The sequence below is a fragment of the Rattus norvegicus genome, chromosome 2, assembly GCF_021556685.1.
Source record: "Rattus norvegicus strain SHRSP/BbbUtx chromosome 2, alternate assembly SHRSP_T2T, whole genome shotgun sequence".
Classification (NCBI taxonomy): Eukaryota; Metazoa; Chordata; class Mammalia; order Rodentia; family Muridae; genus Rattus; species Rattus norvegicus.
In genome coordinates this window covers 31117134-31142418 of record NC_141535.1, presented here as the reverse complement: position 1 = coordinate 31142418, position 25285 = coordinate 31117134, and the positions used below count along the sequence as shown (strand labels likewise).

The window sequence follows — 25285 nt, the reverse complement described above, 5'->3', positions numbered from 1 at the left end:
TGGGACATTTTCCTTGGCACGTCACTTTCTGTCGATTCCGTTCGTGCGACACATGCAGGCTCACATGCAGAGACAGGAAAACTCACAACTGAGTACCGGGGTGTTTTGTTTTTTTTTTCCCAACACCGTGATTTATATTTATGCTAATCCATAATTTTAGATGACTTTCTGAGAGTGCGACTGCAAGCCAGTGTGAAAATGGTTTTTTATTTTAAAACTTTTTTTTTTAGGTCAAATAACCATAAGTCACTGGGAGGAGGAGCATTGGACTTCACTTTGCTCCTCCTTAGCCTGGCTTCTAGCATCCCAGTGTCATGTTGCTAAAGGGGACTTAAGTCAGGCTGACACTTCGGTCCTGACACTTAGCTTGACTCTTCCTTTCTTTTTCCCAGGGCAAGAAACTGGTGTTTTGGTTTTTTGTTTTGTTTTGTTTTGTTTTGTTTTGTTTTGTTTTGTTTTGTTTTTTTAGGCAGCTACCCAGACAGCCAGAGGCTTCTCCACTTTGAATAAGCTCTGGAAACTTCTAGCATAGATGACTCCTCTACTCCTTGCTTTCTTTCCACCTCCCTGCCACTCCCTTAGGCTGGGCAGAATGTATCCTCTCTCCCTGGAGGCTTGCTCTGGGCTGCCTTTTTGTACTCCAGGCAGGGAGGATCCTGAATCTTTGAGGCCTTCAGGATCCTGAGGTGATCTGGCAGGCTCCGTTGTCAGTTAGCCCCCCACAAAGCCTCATGTGCTTGAGAGCGATAGCCTGCCGTCCCATCCCTTTGAAGGAGTGCTTCTCGGAACCAGGACACTCTGTAAGGCTTTGTGTTAGCCACAAACTCTTAAGGCGAAGAAGGATGAGGCCAACCCAGACGAGAAAGAAGCCTCAGATACCACTCAGAGGAGTCAGCGTCAGTGCAGTAAATGAGAACTCTTGTTTATCTGAAAAATGTCTGTGATTATTTATGGTTCTTGCTTTGTGCAGTGGTCTAGCGCATGCTAGGGCCTGAGCTAAGAATAAGTATCATGTATATGCTATTATAATATACATTTACACACACACACACACACACACACACACACACACACACACACACACACACACGGAGGCAGCCAGCCAGTGAGATGAGCTTACCAGGACTAAGCCAAGGCAGACAAATGGAGAGGCCTCAAGATTTGGTGGCACAGGGCATGTATTCTTTTTTTTTTTTTAAGATTTATTTATTTATTTTATGTATATGAGTACACTGTTGCTGTCTTCAGACACACCAGAAGAGGGCATCAGATCCATTACAGATGGTCAGGAGCCACCATGTGGTTGCTGGGAATTGAACTCAGGACCTCTGGAAGAGCAGTCAGTGCTCTTAACCACTGAGCCATCTGTCCAGCCAGCATGTATTCTTCCTAAGAGCATACACATACACCCCTGTGAATTCCTGACCTTGGAGGATGTTTCTTCTTTTTCCTCATGACTCTCCAATATATATTTATTATAAAGAGTACCTTTATGGTTATAGTGGTATTTCACATACAAGATAACCTTACTATGCACATGATGTTTGGGGCATAGGAATCTAAGGTACTGAAACATCATACTAGCGTATCTAGCAAATGAAATAAATGAGTCTTTGATGTTCTGTGGTCTTCTCTGGCTATCAGAGCAGCACAGATCAGCCCTGACTCCCATACTGGACATGTCAGGAGAAGGTTGCTAGGAAAAGGTTATGGTTGGAAGGAGGCTCTGTGACATTTGAGCTCACTCACATGCAGTGCATATGACAGCTGTCAGTGCTGTGGCACTGTGCCCTTCCCTGTGGTTTCCCAGAGCCGGAACAAGGAAGTGTACTGATGCCTAGACTTACTTGTTTTTCAGGGACAGAGGACGGTCTATGCAAAGTTCGGCAAAAACGTTTATCTTCCTGAAGATGCGGAGTTTTACTTTATTTATGATGGGTCGCATCAGAGGCACGTGGTGATTGCGGATCGTGTTGAGGATAATGTTCTCCAGTCTATCATTCCAGGTGAGGAGGCCTCTTAGGGATGGGGTGGGAGACATCTTCCCTCCAGGGATATTCTCCAAGTAGTGAGTCACAAGGAAAAAGAAGAACCATTCTCCAAGGTCAGGAGTTCACAGGGGTGTATGAACATGCGCTTAGGAAGGACTCTTGCCCTGTGCTACTGATTCTGGGGCCCCTCTACTAGTGTCTGCCTTGGCTCAATCCTGGTAAGCTCATCCTGGCTGCCCCCAGCTCTCCTTAGGTGTAGCCAATGGAGGATGTGCCTTGGATCTCCTCCTCTGTCCCAGCCTGATGCCTGAGTTGACTCAGGACAAGCTGATATGACAGACCCCATCTTTATTCAACTTCCTCATTCCTCTGTGATTGGTCTGGCAGCCCCAGACACTCATAGAGAAGAGAAAGACAAAAACCAAATGCCTGGCAGTGGTGACCCACATGTTTAATCCCCACACTTAGTAAGTAGAGGTAGGCAGATCTCTGAATTAGAGGCCAGCCTGGTCTGCAGCCAGGGACACGTAGAGAAACCTTGACTCAAAAGCTGAAAACTAGCCAACCAAAGAAATAAACCAACCCCAACCCCCTGCTATATTTTGTTAATGGATGCCATTCCTTCCCCTCTACCCTTTTACTCTGATAAATAAACTGGCGTCCTTCTACTCCCAGTCTCTACATGAAAGGACCAAACTCACTGAGCTCCTATGTGCAAAAGCAAACTTTTCTCCTTGTTTTGTGGTGGGCTCAAAGTGAGGGCCCTTGTCTTCACTTTGACAGGTTTCGTGGGGTGAGGGACAGTGTATTTCTTAACCTTAAATTTCCCTGATTATAGTTTTATAAAGGTAACCTTTGAATGTGGTAAGATGGTTAGCCTACCAGTGATAGAAGGTACTTTCTGCAATGTATAATGGATAGGTATGGTCTCATGGGGTGGCATCTTTTGAGCACCTGCTTTTGAGAATCATTGTGAGGATGGCAGATGCTCTTGGTTTGTGGAATTCTGGCAGCATAGCCTTTGAGGGAAAGCTTGGAGAGTCAGGCAGACACAGACCTGTGAGCTTTTGCCAGTGGGTATAGGGATGTCGTGTCCAGAGACTCTGAGTAACTCTGCCCAGTCTAACTGTAGTATTATGGTCCCAGGGTTTTGAGTGGCATTGACACTCTTGGAAATACTACCAAAGACAAAACTATGTAGCTGGGCAGACATCCACTAACCTTAGCAAAATGGGAAATTGAGGCAAAGAGTATCAGGAGGACACGGAGCAGGGTGATCAGCCATGCTGTAATGTCTACAAGACACAGGAGCCATTGCTGGAGGGGCCCCCGGGGAACTCCTATTTTCTGTTGGATGTGTTAATTTATATACACTCTAGTTAGTAATCTTCACCCCGCATCCAAAGCAGCCCCATGGAATTCGGGTGCACCTCTATCAGTCTCTGGTACAGATTAAAAAACCTGTCGCCTCAGTAAATGGCTAAGAATGTATGTCCCAGTTGAAGGCAGAGCAGAAAGGGGGGTGGAGTTCCTCAGATGGGAGACTGGCATCCGGGGACTGGGCAGATGTGAACGATGAACTAGGGCAAACGACTTTGGTTGGTGGAAAGAGACTCAGAACCCCTCAGAGCCCCTAAAGGGTCATTTAAAACTCTGCCATCACCAAAATAAGATGACATCAGCTCATGGTTGCCCCCACCTCGGGGAGATTTAGAGATGACATCATACTTCCTGCTTGTTCCCCAGAGAGTGCTGCCCACCCACGACCACTGTGTGACTCCTTCAGATATGGGCTGAATTGTTAATTGTCTTGTCATTTAGGCCATTGGCTTCAAGAGACGGTGATGGTATCTGTGTGCCTCTGCTCAGAAGGGTATTCCCCGGTGACCATGGGCTCTGGCTCAGTGACCTATGTGGACAACATGGCCTGCAGGCTGGCTCGTCTGCTGGTCACTCAGGCTGACCGACTCACGCCCTGTAGTCACCAGACACTGCTGACCCCGTTTGCCCTGACAGCAGAAGCGCTGCCTGCCTTGGATGAGGAACTCGTGCTGGCTCTGACCCAACTGGAGCTGCCTTTGGGTTGGACAGTCCTGGGAAATTCCTCACTTGAAGGTAGGTCAGTGTCAGATGTGTGCCGGCTTTCTCAAGTTTAGAATGAGCCTTGCGGTTTACTCTCCGTTTCTCTGGGTAGACTTTTCTTCCCAACTTTTAGCTGAGCCCTTAGCTCCAGTGTGGCTGGCTTCTCTGAAGTACTCAGTCATTTATCTCTCAGTTGGCTGGTGCTTCGGTTTCCAGGACGTCTGAGGAGGCATTAAAAGGCTTTGCTCCCGGTTGGGGGACAGCTTCTTTATGTCTGATTCTTGAGCTTGTGGCTTTGGACTGTGGCTCTAATCCCCTTGCTAGTTTCTTGCCACGGAAAGGGAACAGTGCTGCCATTATCCCAGTAGGAAACAAGGCAGAAAAAGAGCTCTGTGGAATACTTGGAAGAGACGCAGTGTGAAAGGAAGGTGACAGCTGAGCTGACTTCTGAACAATGTAAGAGTCAGGTGGGGGAGAGGAGACGGCTGCGTGCAAAGCGCTTGCTGAACAAGCTTCAACACCTACCTTTGCTCTCCAGCACCCACATAAAACAGTGGTCATTTGTACCCCTAGCACTGGAAAGAGTCAGGAAGATCTCTGGGACTCCCTGGCAAGCCAGGCTAGCCAAATTGGTGAGTTCTAGCTCCAACAAGAGACATTGTTTTAAAGAAAAACAATGGGAAACAACATTCTGGCTTCCACGTGGACACACAACGCCTCAATGTATACCTGCACACACACACACACACACACACACACACACACACACACCACTGTATATACATACCATGGTGCACACAACACACAAATGTAGACCTGTACACACACACACACACACACACACACTTCCCACACATATACATTGCACACACACATGTATACACACACTACTGTGCACACACCTACACACACAGCACACAAATGTATACCTGCACACACACACACACACACACACACACACCACTGTATATACATACCATGGTGCACACAACACACGAATGTAGACCTACACACACACACACACACACACACACACACTTCCCACACATATATATTGCACACACACATGTATACACACACTACTGTGCACACACCTACACACACAGCACACAAATGTATACCTGCACACACACACACACACACACACACACACACACACCACTGTATATACATACCATGGTGCACACAACACACGAATGTAGACCTACACACACACACACACACACACACTTCCCACACATATACATTGCACACACACATGTATACACACACACTACTGTGCACACACCTACACACACAGCACACAAATGTATACCTGCACACACACACACACACACACACACACACACCACTGTATATACATACCATGGTGCACATAACACACGAATGTAGACCTACACACACACACACACACTTCCCACACATATACATTGCACACACACACATGTATACACACACACTACTGTGCACACACCTACACACACAGCACACAAATGTATACCTGCACACACACACACACACACTACATGAATCAGCACGCACACATATACAACATCCATACTTTCTTCTTGCCTTCCTTCCCCACCCCCACTGATCTGTTTTCTCCTCATGTTGTCCCCTTCCAGTCTCTTGACCTTTACCAGTAGAGTCATGCCGTGAGGAACAGGCTTAGGGTTGGGCCTGTGGGAATTTGTATTGTATTCCTGGTGGGGACATCAATCATAAGCACAATCCGGTTTCCTTCCCCGCAATTGTGTTTTAAATTTACTTGTTTTAACTGATAGAAACATATTTTTTTTTTACTATTTTCTCAGCGCCGTGCAGTGTTTGGATGTGTGTGTACATTGTATAATGTTTAAATCTGGTTAGTTATACTCATCTCAAATATTCAGCATTTCTTTATGTTTAAGAGGTTTAAGACACTTGTTGTAGGCGTTGCACAGTTGCTGTCACACAAGGAACCCTTGCTCCATCTAACTATAGCCTAACAGCTGTTGATCAGTGCTCACCCTAATCATCATCGTCATCCCTAGCCTCTGGGGAACCAGCATTTGATTCTGTTTGTATGACGTAATACTTTTTGAGAGTCCACGGGTAGGTTAGATCACGTGGCACTGGCTTGTCTGTGTCCGGCTCAGTTTCTATAATGCAGTGATCTCCACTTCCGTCTGCTGCAGGTGACTGGGTTTCATTTTTTATGGGTGAGTAGTATTCCATGTTGTGTATCTTACTCCTCATTCCTGGGTTTGTTTTTTTTTCCTTTTTATTTCTTTTTACCCACTCATTCCTGGTTGTATATTTTATAGCCATTGTGATGGGATGTGCCTTGAATGCAAGAATGCAGATGCTTCTGTAGATGTCTGATTGTCTTTCTTTTGTGTATCCGTGTGGATCATGTGGTTGTTCTATTTAGCAATTTTAAAGAACCCTAAAGGGGCTGGGGATTTAGCTTAGTGGTATAGCGCTTACCTAGGAAGCGCAAGGCCCTGGGTTGGGTCCCCAGCTCCGAAAAAAAGAACCAAAAAAAAAAAAGAACCCTAAAAACTGTTCAGCAATTATCCATTTTAGTAGCTGTCAAAAACTATTGAAAAACTTCCTGTTCATCTTTTAGAATTGTTGTCTACTTTTAATGACTTCTTTAGGTATAAGTGTTGTCTTACTAGACGAGTAATAGTTAACTTTGATAACAGCTTTGTTGTGTAAAAAGTCTGACCTAAGGTCTACCCTGAAACATTACTGTATTCCTTTGCAATTTGTAATAAACAACTCACCTTTTGCTTTTTACTTTGATGGTTACCAGGGAGAAACAAGGAATGAAGCACTGCTTCCCTTAGAAAAGTAAGGTCTCCCATGATGAGGAGATCTAGCCCAGGTTGCCACTGAGGACCTTGTCTGGGTCTGTGGTATTACCTCAGCTGGGGTCTGTGTTGATATCTGTGGCCCATGTTGCCACCAAGGGCCATGTGGATGATGCAGCCTGAAGGCATGTTGAAGTTTGTAGGTTGTGCTGCTGCTGGGGGCCATATTGATGTGAGTGAACTGCACTGCTATGTGAGGCCATGGTGATGTCAGGGGTCCAGGTAGCCCCTGAGGGCCTTTTCTGGGTCCATGGTCTCACTGAAGCAGGGAGGCATGTTCGTGCCAGAAACATATAGCAGCCCATGATCTGTGCTCTCACTGACTGTGAAGGGCCAGGAGATTGCTTTTTCTGTGACGTCGCTGACGCACAGTTGAGAGGGAGGGACATGGAAGGCTCCTGTGACAACCCCTACCAACCCCAAAGTAACAGCCTAGACAGGAAGCCACCAAAGAAAACTCTTAGAGAGGGTGATGTGGATGCTGAAGAGAAGCTCTGCACAGTTGATGGCTTCTGGCAGAGGTGTGGGAGGAGGGGAGGGACTCAGTTCTACTCAAGGGCAGGCCCCTGAGAGTCTGACCATACTCCAGGATGATATAGATTACACAAATTGGCCTTTATCTTTTTATCTTATTTTTATTTTTGTGGGGGGATTGGGTAACAAGGTGGGGGAGGGACATGGAAGGGCTGGGAAGTGAATATGATTGGGGGGCATGCTGTGAAACTCCTAGAGAATCAGTAAAAATGGTACATTGGAAAAACCAAAGCAAAGCAGGGTCTCCTCTTGGCCTGCGTGTTACCCGTCATCAGTCATCATGCAACTTCATTATGCATGCGAGAGAAGGAAGTGTCCCGGCTTTTATTTAATTTCAGGCCTTCCATTAAACTGCACATCTATTTCATAAAATTAAATCCATTTCTTCTTCAAAACTCGCTTTCACGGTAGAAGCTTTTGCAGGGCCTCTGAAACGCCTAGTTTGCAGTAAGAGGCTGGGTAAAGTAGTAGAATCCCCCAAGATGTCACAGTTTGTCTGCTTTGTTTTTGGCGTTCTTGCCTGTTTGTGATTTGATAGACATGTTTTTGAGGAGATTGGCATAATGTAGACAATTAGGTTAACTGGGATAAAATGTTCTTACTGATTTGTGCTGAGGTGATGTTTGAGTTGAAGCCTCCCTTCCTGCTCAACCAAATGGCTTTCCTGCGTTTGTGTTCTCAGAAGCATAACAGGGATGACTGGTAAACCAGGCTTCACCAGGAGGAGGCCGCCATGTAGCGTCTTAATTCTCATGGCACTGGCCTTGTGAACACCGTTACTTCTTTCCCAGTCTGCTGAGAGATACAGCTTGTCCTGTGCATGCCTTGTAACTAGAGAGCGAGGAGGACCCTTTCTTTTAAAAAGGTGATATAAGTAATATTTTTCACATATCTTAATGCATATACGTTGATATATAACAAATTGGCGGATTGAAGGTGTGATTTGTGCAAAGCATCCTAGCTAGGGTTGTCATTGCTGTGATGAAACACCATAACCAAAAGGAAGTTGTGGAGGAAAGGACTTATTTGGCTTACACTTTCACATTGTAGTCCATTATTAGAAGTCAGGAACTCAAACAGGACAGGATCTTAGAGGCAGGGTCTGATGCAGAGGTCATAGAGGGATGCTGCTTACTGGATTGCTCCTCATAACTTGCTCAGCTTGCTTTCTTATAAGGCCCAAGACCTATATAATCCCAGGGATGGCCCCACCCACAATGGGCTGGATTCTCCCCCAACAGTCACTAATATAATGCCTTATAGTTGGATCGTAAGTGTTTTTTTTTTCTAGTAACCTCACTCCTTTCAGATAACTCTAGCTTGTGTCAAGTTGACATGAAACCAGCCATCACATAGGAGAGTAAATTAATATCATGAAAGATTAATTTGGGCCCCTCTGCAGGCGTAGGGTCAATTACTTCAGAGTCTCCTAGGCAGATATTCTTCTATCCCTAATGGGATGTGTGTGTTCTGTTAATACCCACCAACATGATTAAGCTTGGTTTTGCTAGTGTTGCTGAGGACTGAGTCTACAGGAGAAAATATTAAATCTTCAACAAAACAAAGTTTAAAGAGGTCAACTTCCTTTCTGCCTTTATAAGCTGTTCTATCCACAGAAGGGAAATCAGAGATTAAACCAATTGGTCCTATCAACTTTCCTTCAGGGCAGTCTTGGGCCTAGCCCATGCATCTAAGAGGCTATTGGTATTTGCTCTGTGAAGACCCATCATCCAAGAGGGCTGACTGGAGGTACTGGTGGGACCGAATGGAGATATGTTAGAGAATGGAATTTTGCACATATTTATTTCATAGGTCAGATCAAGAATCTATTCTGTAGCTGACTACACTACCTTAGATTTAAACTGGAATCTAGGAATTAGAGTTATGATTTACCAGTTGCAGAGTGCAAGTTCTTGAGAGCAAGTCTGAGCAGTGTCTTGTTTGTATAAGAACCAGTTACAGCATGAAGAACAGGGGCTTAAAAACAGTGCACGTGAGGCACACATGCAATTTACAGTACAGGGCAAGCAACACGATGCTGTCATAGTGGAGGCGGGCATTTAGCGTAGCCATGCTTTGCTAAATAGGGTCATTTGCATCCTCTGAAGAACACTTGGTTCTCTATGCATTGCAGCCAATGAGAGGAAGGACATGCAGAGCCCAGGGGGTTCCAGAGGAAACTTCGTAAGATTAAGGGGTCTGCAGTAAATGCAAAACTGTCTTGATCGTCAGTGTTCACAAATGGACATCTTGCTCATGCCATGTAGACCCACCATCCTTCTACTGGGTAGCAACAGAAAGGGGCGGGGGTGGGGTGGGGGTGGGATATGTGACTCAGCAGTGCGTGCAGAAAAACCTTGTTCTTTCTTTGCACGGAAAAGAGACCTGCGACTTGCACGAAGCCAGATTTGTGAAGCCAGTGTACTGGCTGTGAGTGCAGGAGCGATGGAAAGTGAGGCTTGGGTGCAGGCTCCATGGACTGGGCTGACGTCGCTGTGCTTCAGATCTGAGGAGGGAGAGCACGCTGGATCCTAAGGCTTGCCCACTGGCCTGTTTTGTTATTCTAGCCGAAGCTTGGTGCTGGTGAATGACTTTCAGACCTGCAAGAACTGAATGCCAGTGGGTAAGAAGCCCATACATACAAATTTCCTGCTTTTCCCCCTACATTTTGAAATTAGTGCGTTTTAGGAGACAGTGGATCCTGGCAGTTTTTTTTTTTTTTTAAAGAAGTAATTGTGTATGTATTCAGTTCTGCTTTCTAACCTTCTGTGCTTCTGGTAGTTTCTCTGGGGCAGCCATTTCTACAACTTAGTTTCTGACATTTAAACAGGTATTCTTTTCCTTTGGTTGCTAAGGTAACCTTCAGGGTGAGTAGTAATGACAGAGGACAGAGTTCTTTGGGATAGTGCGTATGGTAAATGTCTGTGTCAAATTGATAGAATTATCTCACAGGGCTTAGGCTTGCGGGCAGGTATCCTTTAGGGTGATCTAAATCCCTAATTTAAAAATGTTTTCATTGTCTTCCAAGCCTGTTTTAAGTTCTCAAGGAATAGGATTTTTGGCAGTCAAGAATCAATGCAGAATTGAATTCCTTAAAGAAGAGAACTTTGTCCTCTCCAGATGGATTTGCTGTCTCTCATTGAGCACATTCTCATTTTTAGAAACCGTACCTTCAAGAAGAAGAAACACAAAAAGTTTTCTTAAAAAAATTATCCTCCTGATGAGAGGCACAACTCAGTGGTTAGGAGCACTGGCTGTTCTTGCAGAAGGCTTGAGCTCAGTTCCCAGCACCCGCATGGTATCTCACAACCACCTGTAAAGTTCTGGGGTATCCGATGCCCTCTTCTGACCTCCACAGGCATCAGACGCACACATGGTGCACACACAGACCCGCAAGGCAAACACTCATATCCATAAAATAAATGTTTCAGAAACTCTGCTTCTGCCTGGCAACAGTGGACCTTAGACTTAGAAGAGAGACCCATATCTTGAGTGTCATGTCTGGGAAATAGAATATAAGGTTGTATTTGGGCCACTTCCTTTCCCAGTTATAAATTCCAGGAATAAAGGAGTGTAAGTGGGAGCTTTTATTTTTGAATAACCTACCCTGGTGTGCTGCCCACAGGATCCCAGGCCCCGGGAGGCTTTGAAGTTTACCTATGTTGGCCAAGCCCCATCCTTGTCCTGCTTGCTCTTGGATTCTCCCGAACACACAGGATGCTCATGACCGATTTTGATTACACACAAGCAACTAGAATTGAGCTTAAAAATGACAGAAGCTGAGGAATCATTTTTATGGTTACTTTTAAGTGAAAGTAAAAGGCTCACCCAAGAACTGCTAGTGAGGTTCCTGTGACAGCTTGCCACTTCTGCAGCCCCACTAGCAGTTCTTAGGTGAGTTTCTCTCAATGGCAGTGTTATCACAAGTGGAGTTTGACAATGCTATGTAAGGCGAACCAATACGTGGGTGTCACGAGCGAAGAATAGCGAGGCAGAGCAAAGTGAACCAATGCTCACTGCTCGTCTCTCACTCCTGTGGGGTCAAGCCCTCTTTCACGTGTCTGCTATAGCCAAACATCCTTTCACCTGGGCCTGCTTCAGGAGAACAGTCTTTCGCGTGTTTGCTTTAGGAAGACACCCGTACACCTGTGTGTCCCGACAAAGCAACATTGGACGTAAGAACTAGAAGTTTCCACTACCAGTTGTCAGTTGTCGCTCCTCAGCGAGATGGGGCTTCATGACTACCTTCCCCTTCGTATCCTCGGGCTCTACTCACTAGCCGGTACTACACATCAGAGCCTCAGTCAGAGCTTCGAGCTTGTGCGGGTCTGGTCAACGCTGTCACAACCACATAATGTTCATATGTGCAACTGCCCTGCCGCATCCAGAAAATACTGTTTCATTGCAATCATCAACCATCTCTGGTTTGTAAAACCTTCCCGCCACCTCTTCTGCAACGATCCTCGCGCCTTGGGAGGAAGAGAGGCTATGACATCTGCGTTTCTATTGAAGCTTCTTTCCAACCTGCCCAGCTTTTCCCAGCTCTTTGATACCCACTTCCTGTTTGGTCAGTTATGCTTCCCCCCCCTCTCTCTCCTCACCGGAACTGCCCTTGCTGATAGTGACCCTCACACTGGATGAATTGGATAAAAATTCTCCCAGTGATGCTCTCCAATATCTTAACATTTCTTAGCCTGAGACCAGGGACCGAGGCTCTGGTGTCTAGTATCAGGCAGTGAGTAGAGCCTGCCCAGTTGTAGATTATTGACTAATTTCCTGGTTATACCTGAATTGGAACAACTGCTGCCAACTTCAACAGGTCGGCTGCAAGATGAATCCACTCTCTTCCTGCCTGTCAGGAACGCAGTAAAAACCGCACTGCCTTATCTTTTGAGTCCTACAAAAAGCAGGGTCCCCTGAAAGGTCAACAAGGCATGTGTCCGAGGATTCTGCTCACCTACGGTGTGAGGGAAGAGCAGAAACTGCAAACAAGCTCACTGTGAATAGATGGTGAACTTGAAGAAACAGTAGTCAATGAGAGAAAAATGGATTGCCTAGTCTGGAAAGAAAGTCTGGAGTAATTGGTGCTCTTGACACCAAATGACAGCCTGCCGCCGAGGCAGGGGATTGCAGATAATTTGTCTTAATGGCTCATGTGGAGAGCTGCACTGACACAATTACAGGGCGTCCTAAGCCAGAGACAGTTCCCTTCAATTATGCTTTTAAATGGTAAGCAGAGAAAAACTGTTTCCAAGCACGCCACAGGTCTGTTAAACAGTGACAGCAGACTGTGATTTCTTATACTAGAAAGATCCTGTATTGTTCTTGGGAACCGTGGCCTGTAGGCTACTTCTGACATCCTGAGGTGGGAAGCTGGGTCAATATCATTTCCCTGTTACAGACCAGGCAATTCCCCAGAATTGGAGTTCCATAAGTGCCCACATCCAGGTCTTGAGCCCTTTCATTCACCGCCCTTCTCACTGCAAGGTCATGTCTGGATTCTTGCTGCCTGATACTGTTGCCTGTGTGCAGCTTGGAATGTCTCTAGATGTGAAAGCCAGAGAGAGTGAAGTCTTCATCTTGGAAGTCTCATAGACTTTTTAGTGTTTCAACTATTTTGTTCTAGCTAAAATATGGCCAAATCCCTCTAAGTTGTGGACACACAGGGCAGAGTCTCTAGGATGATGGTTCATGAGAGGTGTTTTTCGAGATTTTTCCCTGCTAGCTCTGGTTATGATCTTACTGTCTCAAATGCATCCAATGCAGAGAGAAGCCTCAGGCAAGCATGGTCTGCCACCGTGCCGATGCCTCTCCATGCCTCCTGTTAGCTTTAGGATCTAGCTATGGCTACCATGTTGCCCAATTGTTCTTTATGATGCTCTATCTTTCTTTCTTATAAGCATATTTATAGTTGTGATTCCTACTTTAGATCCACCAGCATCCCACCTTCTGTACTGAAGGCTGGTTGTATATTTACCACTGTATATTCCTAGGGTTGCCTTTTAAGACACAGATAAGTTGCTGGAGCCTGGGGCAGACGTCAACACTGGAAGATGCTGTACTGCTTGGCCCATTGTCTTAGTTTCCCTGACAACCTCGCAAACATCTCACAGCCTGTATGTGTGTTGCCCACGACAACCTTTTCTCTTATTTTCCTCTTGTTTCTGTACATTTGGTCCTTTGTATTTGACATTTTATAAACATTCTGAGTATTCATGATACCTTATAGGTTGGGCAAACAGATAAGTTTTCTTGTTGGTAGCATGGTTTTCTTATTTCCTCATACAGTCTTTGTGTCTTAAGACTTAGGATTCTAGTTCCCTAGTCGACAATTTTTTTTTTGTTTTGAACACAAATGGCTGTATATTGTTCACAGGGAGAACCCATTCTACACTTGGGTTTGGCACATAGAAATACTCTTATTTAATATTTGTCTGCTACATAGCTTGGGAGTGCAAGTTGAGACCTGCATGATTGTGCAGATTGGGAAACTGGAGTAGAACTTGTTTTAGTGAATTGGATTTATGTGAATGAAAAGCCTTTGGTCTTCAAAAACTTAACTATGCTGGATACATTCCTACGGTGGCTTCCCTCAGGAGTTGTAAAACATTACTAAGTACTGAAAGTTGTGTTTTAAAAGGTTTTAAAAGTATCATTTGCTTCTAAATTTTTATCCTTATCCCGTGTTAGTTTCAACCTTTTGCTAAATGGTTGAACCATTTCCTGGCTTTGTAGTTAGTACTTTGAGTGAAAAAGAACTTAAATTCAGAGGGCTTTAGTCACCTTTGTGCTTTTGGAAACATTCTTTTTAGCTGATCACCATGCTTCAGAGCAGATTGGGAAACCCGTGCACCCGAAGGCAGACCTCAGGGATGGATTTTGATAAATGCTTTCTGACTTCGAGAGGCAGAACCCCAGCTCTGGTTTTGTGTTAGAGTCGCTAGTCAATGTGGCTGCTCGAACCTTTCTTCAGATGTCCTGGTTTAATTGTTCTGGAGAAGACCTTGAGTGTTTGCCTGTTTTTAGAAATCTTTTTCTCTAGTTGTGTGTGTGTGTGTGTGTGTGTGTGTGTGTGTGTGTGTGTGTGTGTGTGTGTTTAGTGCTGTAACTACTTTTTTGAAATTTATGATTGATTGATTTAGTTGGCCTGGATGTGCTACAGTGCATGTATGCATATCAGAAGATCCTCTCCTTTTACCAAGTAGGTCCTGAGGACACAATTCTGGCCACCCGGCTTTATCCACCAGGCCTTCTCACTGGCCTTATAATTTATTTTTATTATAATATTATTATCTACCTATTTTATTTATTTATTTATTTATTTATTTATTTATTTATTTATTTATTTTTATTTTATTTGGCTGTGACAGAACAGCATGACCAAGGCAACTTAGAAAAGAGAGAGTTTAATTGGGCTTACAGTGACAGAAGCTTGGAGTCCATGGTCACAGAACAGAGGCACAGTGGCAGGAACAACTGAGAGCTCACATCTCAATTTATAAGGGGAAAGCAGGGAGAGCTAACTCAAAATGTCACGAGTCATTCAAAAGTCTGTCCCCAGTGATATACATCCTCCAGGAAGGCCACGCCTCTAATCCTCCGCAAACAGCCATCATGGGATGTAAGATACAGGTTTCTTTATTAGATAATGTAACATGTCCCAAAGTATTTAAAGAAATACATATAATATATATATATACACATATATATGTCATACACACATTATATTATATTATAATATATAATATTGCCAGTGACAATGAGGTCCAGAGTCTTGCTTAACTGATTATGTTTTAAATACTTTTATTAGTATTTATTAACTATACAAAGAAATTTGGCTTCATTCATTATGACGTTATTTATGCATATATACTGTACTTTGAAGCATCTGGGTTAGTTTGCCCATATCCTGAAATTTTCAGCGAGGATGAATTAAAAATAACCGGACTATATTATTTGGTGCACACTGGCATAATATTTAGGACGCGACATGGTAACTACTTACAACATTTACCAAGATTTAAAATGAGAGAGACAGAGAGAGAGACAGAGAGAGAGAGAGAGAGACAGAGAGACAGAGAGACAGAGAGACAGAGAGACAGAGGGAGCACAGAAGGCTGAAACTGTGAACTTTGTTGAGGAGGAAAGAAACTTAAGCTTGGGTGGGGGTTGACAGAGTTAGATGGCAGAGGTTAGCACCATTAAGGAGAAGCCCTGGACTTTTGTGTTGGGACAGTAGGTAAGACTAGGGAAGAAAGTCCAGGGCTGCTTACAAGTATATTCCCAGGGTTGCCTTTTAAGACACAGATAAGTCGCACAGAAGCTGAGGTGGACTTCCGACAGTTAATTTCAGTTGTCAAGTCAAGTGGGTTAAGAAACGCCTGGGCATTAGCACTGAGGCACGTCTTTGGGTACGTCCAGAGAGTACTGACTAAGGAGACGAGGCCTGCTCAGAATGCAGGGTCAGCATTCCATAGGCGGGGTGGGGGGAGAAGCCAGCTGAGCACCAACATTTGCCATTCTGCCTCCTGGTTGTGAACACAATGTGCCCAGGCACTCCATGTGCCTGTTCCCACCCTTCTCCGTCATAAAGGACTGTATCGTCTCAAACCACACGTCACAGCCAACCTTCCCTCCTGTGAGTGACTGCTTGTCCGATAGTCAGTCACAGCAATGAGCTTGGATGAGTTGGGCCCTCTTTGCAAAGAAGCTAATGCTTCCCAGAGCGTGGCCTGTGGAGAGGGAGCTTTGTTCCCTGTCACGGGTAGATGGGCCCTCATGGTTCTGAAGCGGGAGTGGTTTATTGAAAGTCACGGCCTGCTGAGTTCCTCTCTGTCTGGGTGATTGTGTTCCCAGGGTGGCAGGAGTCATACCTTTTAATGTGCCCCCATCACAGCAATTATTAGTAATTCTGTCTCAGTCGTGTTACCTCAGATAGCGCCTAGTACTAACTAAAGGCTGAGAGACATTTACTTGATTCTTTTTCCTTTTGTTCATTTTAATTAAGCAGCCCCACCTCTGCCAGACTGTACAACCCTTTTCCATAGCCCGTTTTCTTAGCTGCTGTTAAGAAATCTGAACCCTCTAACAAGCGGAATTATTTATATATGTCACGTTGCTTCCTATCTCAAACTGTTCCCCTTCTCCGCAACGAATGTTATACTGAGTGAAAGAGCTCTCTCTTTAACACTCTCAAAATTTTATTATGTGCTTCCTTTAACCATCTGCTTCTTCTCCTTCCTCTTCTAGAAGTGGAGAAGTTCTGAGGCCAGGGGAGGGAAGAGTGAGCTGCATGTTTCTTACTGTTTTCTCCCATTCGAGAAGCAGGGATGGACTCCTTCCCCTCCCCTCATGCATAGAGAGAAGGTGCCTAGGACTAGTCCTACAGGCTTAGGAGTTACTAGAGAACTTACTCAGCTGACTATAGTCCACAGTACCCCAGTTTTAGCAGACAAGCAGTGGACAAGCTAAGGAATGTCACTTACACAGCTGAAACCAATGCTACTTTTTAACACCGTGGCATTAGGTATTTTCCCTCTGTTTTGTTTTCCTCAGAAGAAAATTGTAACCTGTACAGATGGGATATTTTCTACCATGTTCAGATGGGGATCTGGGATATGAAAATTCCATTCGCGGTGGCTGCTACAAGTCTTGAGCTGATAGACTGTCTTCCGCTGACATGTGTGTGTGTCTGTGTGTGTATCTGTGTGTGTGTGTCTGTGTGTGTGTCTGTGTATGTGTGTCTGTGTGTGTCTGTGTGTGTGTCTGTGTGTGTGTATGTGTGTGTATGTGTGTGTGTGTCTGTGTGTGTGTGTCTGTGTGTGTCTGTGTCTCTGTGTGTGTGTCTGTGTGTGTATGTGTCTGTGTGTGTCTGTGTGTATGTGTGTGTCTGTGTGTATGTGTGTGTGTGTGTGTGTGTGTGTGTCTGTGTGTAGGCATGTGTTTGTCTTATTACTTGATCCTAACAGTCTTGTCCCGGTTATTATTTAAAATAGCAAAAAAAAAAAAAAGTACAGATGTTGTCACACTTGTCCTACTAGGATCTGTCCACAGCGAAAGCCATGATTAATATTTTTAGTCAAAAAAGCTTCACCGTCATAACTCCAAGGGTGAAAGAAAGATCAGTTCTCTCGTGCATAGTGTCCATGGGGCATCAGGCTGAGTTCCCAGCATCTGAATAGGGAAAACCAACACGTCTCGTAAGGACGAGACACCCTATCAAGCAAACATGTGGGAACTGCGCACAGTCAGGCTGCAGATCTGGTCTCAGATGCTTTGGTATTTGGGCTGTTATTTCACTGTGCCATCAAGAGGGATATGTGCTATGTCACACAACAAAGACAGAGCAACCGCGAGTGGGACTTGGTGATACTTTACTGTGCCGAAGACCCAGGTCCGGGTCCTTCTCCATTTGACATGCAAAGCCCTGTAGAGCCGGGTAGACCTATGAAAATGCAAACTGAGCACCTTTATTTTGTATTCACGCACAGCGGGACGGGACATTGCCACTGCTGTGTTGGGTTCAATGTTCCCTCCCCAAATGCTCTTAACACTGGGAAGACAAAGCTGTGCTTACCGCTGTCCTAGCTGGGTAAGCTGGGTAGCGCTTCTGTAAACCCTTAGTGGCTTCAGGGGCTGGGGGTGGCCAGATAGAAAGTCTCTGAGAAATTGAGGCTTGGTTTAATAAAGAGGGTTTACTGTGGGAGTAGGGTTAGTGATGGTGGGGACTTCCTTAGGATCATGATAGTTTAAAATCCTATTTCGGGCTTCTCTGTACTGTCTGCTGGTGGTTCCCGCTGAAGGGGTGATGACTGTCTTGGAAAATTTCTGCAGTAAACAATCACTGGTCCTCGGAGTCTCTGGCAATAGTGAGATTATGTTAATGAAGACAGGGGAATAATAAGATCATGGTTTCATGGGCAGTGAGCTGTGTGGGAAGCTGGCATTTTTGTCCTTAATGTCCCAGTTGTGTGTGGGAGGACACAGTTTCTGTTGTGAGACTCCGTTTAGGAGCTATACAAGACAGAACCGAGAGCAGTGGGGACTCCATAGAGCAGCACAGTCAGAGACAATGTGCCAATTCTGAAGGGATTCGCCATTCACGTGGCATGCCATCTCATCCGCAAATGCTCAGCGAGTGTGCCGGGCACCGTGATGCTCAAGGGGTCCCAAAGGACAGGAGACAAGGTCCCTACTCTGCCGGGCCTTTCATCCCATTGTCCAGAGCACCATTTCTTATTAGACCCTCACTGTGACCTGCTTATCACAACAGATCCGTAGTGACCAGATTTTTGTATTTAGACTATCAGAAAAGATGTCTTTAACGTGTGACCAGGCATATGGAGTTCATGAACCTGACAGGCATATTATGTTTTGTGTGTGTGTGTGTGTGTGTGTGTGTGTGTGTGTGTGTGTGTGTATTTAGTCTGCATCTTGTTGTGCTGTCCAGGTCAGTCTCAAACTTCTGGGCACAATGATTCTCTGGCCTCTCATCCTGAGTGCTGGGATTCCAGGCATAGGCCACCGCAGCCAGACTGGGTCTAGCTTTTTTAAAATAAAAATGTTTTTATAGTTTACATATATACAATATTGTCTATCATGAACCACCTACGTTCTAGGTACTGGGCTTTTACCATGTGTAAATACTGTACAAATTATATATGAAGTAAACATGCATATACAATCGAAACTTCAATAGCTAATCACTTTCAAATTCTGCAAGTACTCAGTGGCTTTTGCATTACCGGCTACTGTTAAGAAGGAGAAAATCATCAAGGGCCTGTCAGCCTATACAGCGAGAGTCAGGAAATGGTCATAACACACAGCAGTGAATACGGCGGAGGAAATCAGCATGAGGTTGCCAAGGACCGCTGGCCGGGGGCATCTGCGAAGGCCAGGCCTCGGCAGCACAGCACCAGGGTGCCATTGGCCATGTGATGTCTCCAGGGGTCTGAATGCTTGGCAAAGCAACCTTACAAGGCTGGGGGCAGACTATAGTCACAAGCGCTCTGGGTTTAAGAAGCTGCCTCTGTCACAGCCTCTCAGGAGGGATGAAGGGTAGAAACAGAGGCTTCTTTGCGCTCCTAGCCTTGATAGCCTGCCACGTCTGGGATGTCTGGATGGCAGATCTTCATGGATACCGTAGAATTTAACAAGTATATTTCCTGAGAGCCTGTGTCCTCATTTTGATGTCCCTGCATCCTTAGTGGCCGGGAGCAGCAAGGTGTAGCAGGGTGGACAGAAGAGCCTGTACCAGTTATAAGTGCCCCGGCTCTTGTGCTCCCTGGCTCCGTGTCCTCCAGCAAATCCCAGGACCCCTCTCCATTTGTAGAGCATGTGGTCGAGATGTGTTGCTTTTGGTTCCTTTCAGCTCCGATCTTCTGTTAGACCCAGCACATGATCTCTTAGGGAAAACTGTACAAATCAAACTTTATGACTGGAGGAACTAACATCACGCTCTTTTCTTGTCTTCAGTGTGTCTACACAGAGAGTCTCTCCTGCACCTGGCAGTGAGGTGGGCCCTGCCTAAGCTATTCCATTTCCTCTTGTGCCTCCCTGGAGGAGTCAAGGCCTTGGAGCTACCTAATGAAGAGGCCACCACACCATTAGACTTAGCCTTGCATGGCGGACACTCTATGCTGGTGGAAGACATCTCAAAGTGAGTTCAGTTGCTTGATAGCGTCTTTCTTAGTCCACATCTATTAAAAGCTGGCCAAACATTACAGAGAAATGGAGATGACAAAAGCATCTGCTAATGTCCGCTTACGGTTTTCAACGACTAGTTTTCTCATACACAGTGCATTTGTATGTGTGATTAGTGCAAAACAGATCGCTTTGTTGGGAGTATATTGTGAGAGAGAGATGGGAGACGGTGAAACCAAGATTGGCCAAACAGTGATCTACAACATCTTTCGGGTTTTATCTTCAACGTTATTTCCTAAGCAAAAGTTCTGAGCTACGTCCTTTTGTGACTGTGATTAATTTTAGTAATACTCACAATTAATAATTACACAGCTATGACCATTTACCTTTCTGGCTATCTTCTAAATCATTTGAGAGATGGGACTGTTTCTGCCTTCCTTATTGGACTATTTCTAGTCCAATGCCAAGGTCCTGATTTTCATCGTCAGAATAATAGGCAAACCTTATGGGTTAGTCACTAGGGTTTAGTGAACTAGTGTAAGGGAGATAATCTGTTAGCTATGAAGTTGTCTGTGAGGGCGATTTTCTCAACACTCCTAGTGACTGACCAACGGATTGTGTGCTCAGATGAACTGTTATTCTAAATCATGAAAGAAGAAAGTCATATATTGTCTTTCTATCAAATGGTAACATACAGATTATAAACAAAATGGAATCATTGGGAATTATAATATAAAGTTTAAATATTGTTAGGATATTATTAAATTGTGTTTCTTAGCGGGATGACTTTTCATGTTTGGTTCATATGTAATTAATTTGGTGCAATTAATTAACGGTGATTTGATGCCTAAGTAGCCATTAGGAAGAAACCAGAACTTTCTCTTTCTCTGCCCCTGCTTTATTTGATCAAATAGTCATTAACCAAGGGACAAGTCTTTCCCGAGGGAATTGTTCTTTCCTTTGCTTATGAACACAACCCTGTTTTCTTGGCTACAAGGGACGAGGCAAGAACACGTCCTCGACTGAGTGACTACATCTGGTGCAGTGTCATTCCCTGGAAGGGGACTCCGTCATCTGCTGGTTGCTTTGTACCACCTTCCGGTTCCAACCCTAGAAGATTTTAAAATGTACATGTTTAATAGACCCATTCATAGGTGGGATTAAAAGTAGACTCGATTCCATTCATATGATTATAGGATATAGGATCATATGATGGAGTGTCTGTATTCTAAATTAATCACAGCTATACTACTGCCCTGGCTTATGATCCATTCACGTCAGGGGCTTGTTGCCATGAGGACTTGTCTTCTAGAAGGTTCTGGAGTTAATGTTAAGACTGCGTCTTTGAGTACATGTGCTCTTTACAGATCTCTTTTTGTCACTCCGTATGATCGAGATATCAGCTCAGAGACTCCTTGATTTTAAATGGAGGTGTGTCCTCTGGACCTGTTTTAGGTTGAAAATATCCCAGGCTGTGTTTACTAGAAGTGCGTTTGCTATGACTAGCTTCCTATGCATCATTGCAATGTGGTCCACTGTGGGAGATCAGATCTTAGCCTCACGGCCGTGTAGTTCACTGCCAGATGATGCTTTCTGCCGCTGCCCAGCCGCTGGAGAGAGTAACATACCGTGTATATGTAGCTCTCCAGTCTGGGCAATTCAAAATTCAGAACCTAAAAGTAACATTTCTAATGAATTCATGCATCTCCTAGAGCATTGTAGCAGCAACAGATTAGAAATCAAGCTACCAGTAAGCTATAGGCTTGCTCATTTATTTCTGTAAAGCAAATATTCATTAACAAAATGAGATCATGCCAAGGGGAAGTGGTAGAACTGGTTCTCTGAAGTGAGGGGTTTGGGGACAGTCTGTTGGGGTGTGACCAGGAGATGAGCATGAGTACTTTCCCCTGACGCCTCTTTGCTGTTTTTTATAAGCTGTGTTTATTTACTGCCGAGATCCCAGCCATCAAGGGGCTGCATAGCTAACACAGCTGTTCTTAGCCAGCCAGCCCGATAAGAAAATAAGAAATACAATTCCTACATCCAAGAATTTAGTTTGGCTATACTGTTTCATTGCTAATGAATGTGTTCAAGGCTATAGGACCTGATCAAATTTGTGCATGTTTTAATTTGCACGAGGGCATGATTTAGCACAGTGGTACCGGTGTGTTAGGAACATACCAGTTGTTTACCACATCCAAACCTCACCCCACTCCCTGGAGATTCTATCCATTATAATCACCTAGCGAACTATTGGTTGCCAGCTCATTTGTCCTCCACAGCTCATTAAAGGGAGAGGGGCATCTTTTCTCCGTTAAAGGGAGAGTGAAATAGGTAAATTTCCATGCTTAGAAACAAGAACGGTTTCATTTTATTATGGGGACCTTTGAAACATAACATTTTTTTTTTAAAACACTGCTGAGCGGAAAAACAAAGATGGTTCGACCCGGATCAGTTTCCACGAGCTTGTGCCATTGAGTGTGTACGTGACTTTTAAGGATTGTTTTCTACTCGGATATGTAATATGGGGGCAGGATGGGGGATGGGACCTGAGAAAGTGTGCGGGATTTTGACTTGTGATGTTTCAGTTTTCAGGGTCGCCGCTCCCCAGGCTTCTCCCGACTGCGTCTTAATGAAGATGCCACGCTGCAGTTCGATCGGTCATCAGAAACGTTGACGCTGACCGTTAACCACACAGCTGAGCATCTGTTGGAAGCAGATATCAAACTCTTCCGGAAGTATTTCTGGGACAGAGCCTTTCTTGTCAAGGTTTGTATCATTATTCCGGTGCGCAACGGCACCTCTTCCTTTAGGAACTGAGGGGTATGGTCATTGTTTTAGAGCGGGGCTTGGTAGCTAACACTTTCTTTTCCTAATGAAAACTTGAGGACATGGAGTTAGAGTCTAGGTTGGATCAGTGGAATGAAGACCAGCACAGAATTAGGCAGCACAGAGCCAGTGGTCCACACACAAGAACCAGTGGTCCACACACAAGAACCCAGTGGTTCACATACAGAGCCAGTGATCCACACACAGAGCCAGTGGTCCACACACAAGAACCAGTGGTCCACACACAAGTACCCAGTGGTTCACATACAGAGCCAGTGATCCACACACAGAGCCAGTGGTCCACACACAAGAACCAGTGGTCCACACACAAGAACCCAGTGGTTCACATACAGAACCAGTGGTCCACACACAGAGCCAGTGGTCCACATACAGAACTAGTGGTCCACACACAGAGCCAGTGGTCCACATACAGAACCAGTGGTCCATACACAGAGCCAGTAGTCCACATACAGAGCCAGTGGTCCATTCACAGAGCTAGTGGTACCTAGATTTTTGTTTCTCTTGCATTTATTTTGTTGGTTTTATTTTCTGAGACAAGGTCTTGCTGTGCTAACCTCGAACTTGCCATCTTTATATCTTTATAATTGAACTGCAAGCATGTACCTCCATACCGGGCTCCCACACGTGAACTCTAATATTCTAATGCACTCTTTGCACTCATTGATGGCATTCTAAGTCTTACCCAAAACACTGGGTAGCATCTATTTCTGGGCTTTTTGATGACTTAGGGGATTTAAACTTCTAACCTGTTTGTGTATGAAAAGGACAGGTGAGGATGTAGTCCCTCCATAAAGAGATTTTCTCCTTTCTGCCCTGGCCGTGGCGTGAGATTGCAAGGCTATTACAGTGCCTGTCTCAGGATTACAACGCTTCATCGCTCTTAGCAGTTCATAAACTCTCAACAGATACAAAGAATATTTACATTTGTTTTTCTTTTTCTTAAGCAAAATTGCTTTGAGTGGAGCTAGTTCAGTGTAGTGCCCAGTGCTCAGTGCCCCTCGGACTTACTTTAGAGACCCTGTATCCTCCTGTGTGTGGAGTATCTATTTGATAAGACACCGTTTTCCTCGGCTGTACAGCCTTTCAAACAGATTCCAGCCTCAACCCAGAGAAACCTGTGGTCTCTCCTAGCCCTTGGCTTCTATGTCTATGTTATATAATTAAACTACAAATACAATTAAAACGTTCCTATGTCAAGTAAATATTATCAGCGTATCCTGTGTGGAATTTCATCTAACTGAAATGAAACATGTTCTTCAGAGTCCGGTCTGACTGCCATTGAGCTTTAGGAAATTTTGTGTGAGGTTTTCTGGCATGAGTATTGTGCTTAGATATACACTAGTGAGGGCTTAGCCTCACTTCGTTTGTATTTCTCATCTCATTTTAATTGTTATTGAATGATACTAGAGTCTCCAGACATTCATGTGGCTTCTCGTAGTAGTAGGCTTCTCGTAGTCACCAAATGGTGACGAGTCCCCACCAGGCAGCTCCTGGGCACAAATTCTGTCCCCAGAAGCCCTAGGGGTAGAGCTTGGTAACACGCATGGCCCTGGGAGAGCTGTGCAGAGAACAGCATGGCACATGGTGGCTAAACTAGAAAGGATAGGACAGGCGCTGTGTCAGCAAACACACTGTGCACTTGAGTCCTTACAGAATCCTTCAGTTGGATCTGCTGAAGTTATACACATTGGAGATACTGACTTTGGGAAAGGCATGGGGTTAATAAAATGAAATGCCGTTAATATTTGATTTTGAGGAGGACCTCAAATTCAATTTGACATCCAAAGTCATTCACTCCAATTGACATGACAAATGATTGTATATGTTCTTGTTTAAAATTGGTCATGCTATAACATACGTGACTCTATGGTATTGTAAGTGTAAGCCAGACACAGACCATTCTTTTTAAAAAAACGTTTACTATTTTTACTTTCTGCATATGCATATGTTGCCTGCATGGATGTATATATGCTGCATGCGTGCCTGGGACACGTGGGATCAGAAGACAGCATTGGGTTTCGCAGAGCTAGACTTACAGGTGGTTGAGTTACCCTGTGGTTCCTGGGAACAGAACACTAGTCATTTGCAGTAGCAGCAAGTGCTCTTAACCACTGAGTGATATCTCAGCCCCAAGGGACAATTCTTATTTGGAATGTGTGTACTACACTTAGACAATGGTGGACAATAGTACCAATGCAATTACATACAGAATATGCTTACAGTATTTTTATGCTAAACTAAGAGTGATGACTAATAATTCTGTAATTCAAATGCTCCAGAGGCTAAGACATAAAGGTTCCATGTTTTAGGCCAGCATGGGCTACAGAC

The 25285-nt window shown here is 44.6% G+C and overlaps 1 protein-coding gene across 5 annotated transcripts in view; it reads left to right on the top strand.

The window, feature by feature from the left end:
* Positions 1–25285, top strand: part of Arhgef28 (Rho guanine nucleotide exchange factor 28) — a 297367-nt gene that overhangs the window by 116565 nt on the left and 155517 nt on the right. For all 5 annotated transcript variants that reach the window (XM_087625772.1, XM_087625793.1, XM_087625783.1 and 2 more), the window contains 4 exon segments: positions 1859–2006; positions 3813–4106; positions 19940–20123; positions 22696–22876. In XM_087625772.1, coding sequence (XP_087481898.1) covers positions 1859–2006; positions 3813–4106; positions 19940–20123; positions 22696–22876 — 807 coding nt within the window.